The sequence below is a fragment of the Papilio xuthus genome, unplaced genomic scaffold (genome assembly GCF_000836235.2).
Source record: "Papilio xuthus unplaced genomic scaffold, Pxut_1.1 DF827714.1, whole genome shotgun sequence".
Taxonomy (NCBI): domain Eukaryota; kingdom Metazoa; phylum Arthropoda; class Insecta; order Lepidoptera; family Papilionidae; genus Papilio; species Papilio xuthus.
The window spans coordinates 760,210-764,654 of record NW_013530935.1 but is presented as its reverse complement, the minus strand read 5'-3'; the positions used below and the strand labels follow the sequence as shown (position 1 = coordinate 764,654).

At 37.7% G+C, this 4,445-nt stretch overlaps 2 protein-coding genes across 2 annotated transcripts in view; both read right to left on the bottom strand.

Moving 5' to 3' along the window:
- LOC106116493 (cathepsin L-like) overlaps nucleotides 1-732 on the bottom strand; it is a 2,493-nt gene extending 1,761 nt beyond the window's left edge. The window contains exons 1-2 of the mRNA XM_013310363.1: nucleotides 505-732; nucleotides 10-115 (exon numbers count right to left, since the gene is read on the bottom strand). Coding sequence (XP_013165817.1) covers nucleotides 10-115; nucleotides 505-698 — 300 coding nt within the window. The 5' untranslated portion in view covers nucleotides 699-732. The remainder of the gene's footprint in view (nucleotides 1-9; nucleotides 116-504) is intronic.
- Nucleotides 733-1,346: 614 nt separating this feature from the next.
- On the bottom strand, nucleotides 1,347-2,929 carry LOC106116492 (cathepsin L-like). Its single transcript, XM_013310362.1, has 3 exons — nucleotides 2,685-2,929; nucleotides 1,912-2,114; nucleotides 1,347-1,539 (listed from the first exon to the last, which is right to left on the bottom strand). The coding sequence occupies exons 1-3, from the start codon at nucleotides 2,772-2,774 to the stop codon at nucleotides 1,347-1,349; spliced, it is 486 nt and encodes a 161-aa protein (XP_013165816.1). The 5' UTR covers nucleotides 2,775-2,929.
- Between the last annotated feature and the right edge of the window lie 1,516 nt (nucleotides 2,930-4,445).

The following is a 4,445-nucleotide window of genomic DNA, read 5'->3' as shown; positions in this document are numbered from 1 at the left end:
GAAACCGACTGCAATGGGGCCCTGTGTCGCCACAGCCTCCTGCAGAACTTCCTCGCTACCATCCATTATTGTCGTGTAGCCAGCAGACTTTGCACCCACAGTATCATTTTTAAAACTGCAAATGTATATATAACTAATATTACACAGTCAATGACTGTCATAGTATTCCAATTTAGCACAACGCAAATTATAGATTGATAGGTGCAAAATGATTATCTCGCTGAATCTTTGTTACTTTGTAACTTAAGAACACTGAAATCACAATAGATCAGAAGAAAAACATTTTTTGTTTCCTCACCATTGATTTGATTATCAGGGCCATCTTACAGGGATCTTATGTAACGGATGCAGGGCCCTTGGGGGGACATTAATAGACAAACTACTGTTCGGTACCTGAATAAAATTTTCGGACCCAGACTACCAATTTGATTAAGATAGAATTGCTGATTGTGTCAAAACTGTAACAACGCTTTCAGGCTTAAAAGCTTGATATATAAAACTCACGCGCATCGCAGCTTTCTTCCGTAATATGGATAGGTGTTTTCTGTGTCGATGCCTTGGTTCTCCGCAATGTAAGTGAATGCGGCGAGCATATTACTGCTACTGCTACAGCCGTCTCCCCGCGAGGCGCAGTCCACTAGGTTTTGTTCCGACAATGAAACTAGTTTATTTCTGCTCAAGTAAACTTGACCCTCCATCGCACCTGTCTGCACAATATTTGATACTTAGACATTTTTCACTGACTTGGCGGCGACAGTGGTAGAGCCCGCTTTAACATCTTCGCACGAATTGGCCCGGCTCGCCCGGTGAAATACCACGACCACACAGAAGACAGGTGTGAAGTGGAAGCAATTCCACGTTTCGTCTGATGAGTGTGCGTCCCGGAGGCCTTATTTAGTCCTCTTTCCATTCCCATCCTTTTTATTATAATACATGAAAAGGATGGGAAGTGGAAGTGGACTTTCCGGATAAGAGTATGCATGGGAAGGGAAAATATTTTCTTTCTGTGCTTCCTCTCCTCCGTCGATTAAAGAGGTAGGCAACGCATGTGCAATTGCGTATGTCTATGGGCAACGGTCGCTTCGCTATATCAGCGATTTCAGGTGGCCGCTCGCTCGTTTGCCACCTTATGATATAAAAAAAGACTAATAATTACGTGGCTAGTGCTTATTTTAGTAGGAAATATTTTTATCAGTAGCAACAGTGTCAATACAGTCGAAAAATACTCTTAATAGTTTTATTTCAATTAAGATAAATAACATGTGAATATAAATGACACATTTTGATAATTGGGGCTCGTAATATGATCCGCAATGCAGCAGTGTTATAATATGTTAAGATGATGTCTAAAGATGGTGGGTGGTGGTTAATAAATGGACCAGAAGACTTGTGCTTTCACTCACAGCAGAGAAGGCCCAACAACAAGCGCAGTGATATTGATTTTTGACTGGGGTTACTGCGCCTCTGGTCACCCAGTTAATGGAATCAGGTACAGAATGCGTAGGCCGAACAAACGTAGCTCCTTTTTTAGCGTACAACCTGCAGAGTATGAAAAAAAAGGAAATTTTAAATGAAAATAAAAAAGGCAAGTCTACGAAAACTTCGGAGTTGAACCAGTAAAGGAGACAAGCGGGCAACAAGAATTATAAGTTTCATTTGAAACATAGTATAGCCATCTTCAATAGCCTTAACACATGGACTTTCGATCACATGGTCGCGGACTTAAAGCTGACTATATTATAAATGTGAATGTTTAGATGGATGGATGTTTGAAGGTATCTCCAGAGCGGCTGAACGGATGTCTATGAAATTTGGAATGCGTAATTATGTTTTTATTTTATTCTGCGCGGATGGAGTCGCGGGCGACCTCTAGTGTCCTATAATTATAATAAAGAAAACAAAGATACGTACAGATAATCAGTCATATTAAATCCGTATAAATATTTATTGATTTCAGACTCGTAGTAGTCGGAGAATTGATTTGTTCTCATATAGTATGTGGTCTCTCCGCGCAAATAGCGTTGGTTGTGCTGTTCTATGAAGTGTCTTTTGCGCATAAAGATCTGCATGCGGTAGCTGTCTTCCTCGGGATCGTATTTTTTACCATGTCTTAACTATAAAGTATGACTAAGTAAATCAAAGATCCAAGATTCAATGAATCTAAATGCATAATTAAGATTGATAAAGGGCGCAAAACTAAAGCTAACCGAGAAAAATCCGACAAGAACATTTGGCTGTGAAAGAATAACTGCTTAGTTGGATGCTATTTGATACATCATCATTAACTCACTATACGTCCCCACCGAGGGGCTCGGTGCCTACGCTAAGTTAGGGTGACTAGGCCATAGTCAACCACGCTGGCCCAGTGCGGCTTGGTTGACATCACACATATCTTTAAATTTTTATTTCACAGACATGTGCAGATTGCATCACGATGTTTTACTACACCGTAAGAACCTCGGATAAATGTACATATGTAAATAAAAAATCGAAAAACTCATTGGGACATGGCGGGATTCGAACCCAGTACCTGCAGATTATTAGTCAAGTACTTAAACTCCTTAGCCACCGACGCTCATTATACGCTATTTCATACAAAATACAGTATTATAATTAGTATTGGATCTGACTTGTAATTGACTGCAATTGGATTATAGAAAAAAAAGTTAGAAAATTTAAAGAACCTTAAATGTGTTCCATTCGTCTTGCACCAGATTAACTGACATGGCGCCGACCCCAACTATTGTCAACAGCAAACCCACAAGGAAAGTCATCTTCGTGCCTGATATATAAATAAATTAATATAGATAAATTGAAAACAAGCATCACTGACTATAATTCTATCACCCTGTGGATGAATATGAATCTGGCTGTGAAGGTTACAGGATGTTATAATATCTTTATCAGAGAAAACAATGAGCACAAAACAACGAAATATATAATAAAATAGTAGAAAGTTTTTAAATAAATAAATTAACACACCTTTTGTGTGACACGACTCGAAGAAACCCTTGGTGCTGTAGATTATTTTGTAAATTATATTCTTACTAAATTATATTAGCTGTAGCTTGCGTAACGCTGAATTTATAAATAACTGTTTATGAAACTAAATTTTACATTATTTAGAGGGAAAAGGGAAAACTGAAATTAATCATATTCACATATCAGTCGTATATATATTTTTAGCTTGACCTGGACATATTTTAAGTCTGGGCCCGCATTCAGCAGTACGAAAATCAGTGTTCTGCCTAAAGTACTAAATCCATTGGGGCCCTAAGACGCCTCTTAGGGCCCCGCTTCTCCTGTTTAAGAGGGCCCTGTTTTAGTATTATATAATAATTGGCTAAAATTGTCTTATTTTCATTTATTATCCAAATCAAAATTATTGATAAATCAAGTGAATATCAAATCTCAACCTAAATTTTATAACCAAAAAAACCGTGTCACCCTTTAACCTCTGTTTTATCAAATTACGTGACATATAAATAGATACATTTTATATTTTATTTACATCAAAATATAATCGTAACAAAACAAAAGATAAAACTAATATACGTGTTAAATTATATTTCTTTTTGACATACATTTTATTTACGAGTATATAACGTGCTGCATATGTCACGTGAATATAAAAATTTAAAAACTACTATTCTATTAGACTATTTCAGTCCAAATTAATACGATAGTTCGCTACAGACATATAGGAATCGTTCTATTTTTTTTTGTGACTGAGTAGTCACTGTTTGCCTTGAGGAGGCATTTACAGCTTCACCGGGCTTGAGGTGGCCGAGCGCAGATGGCGCTTAGCCTGAACCTCGTTTAAGAGTAAACAGGAATCATTCTAATCTTACTAATAGCATAAATGCGAATATTTAGATGGATGTTTGAAGGTATCTCCAGAACGGCTGAACGTATGTCGATAAAATTTGCTATACATATAGAACATAGGCTACTTATTACATTTTTTTTAACTCCGCGCCTCTGCGCAGTGATATAAATGTCTAAAATGCTTTTTTATAATTACGATACTTGCAATAAAAAAAGATCATAAAATTTACTTTTTCGTTTTATTTGCAAACGATTCTTTTACCTTTCGCTGTTCTGTGACCTTACTTATAGTGTCGTTAAAGGCCGGCATCGGCCTCTTAGGACCTCGGAGGAGCTCGGAGCCTACCCTAAAAGTTAAGGGTGATTAGGCCATAGTCAACCACTCTGGCCAAGCGCGGGTTGGTTGACTTCACACATGTCTTTGAATTACTTCTCAGATATGTTGAATCACGATGTTTTCCTTCACTATAAGAACGACGGATAAATGTTCATATGTAAATCGGAAATCGAAAAACATATTGGTACATGGCGGGATTCGAACCCAGGACCTGCAGATTGCAAGTCAAGTGCTTAACCCCTGAGCCACCGACGCTTCTTAAAATTACTAAAATAAAACG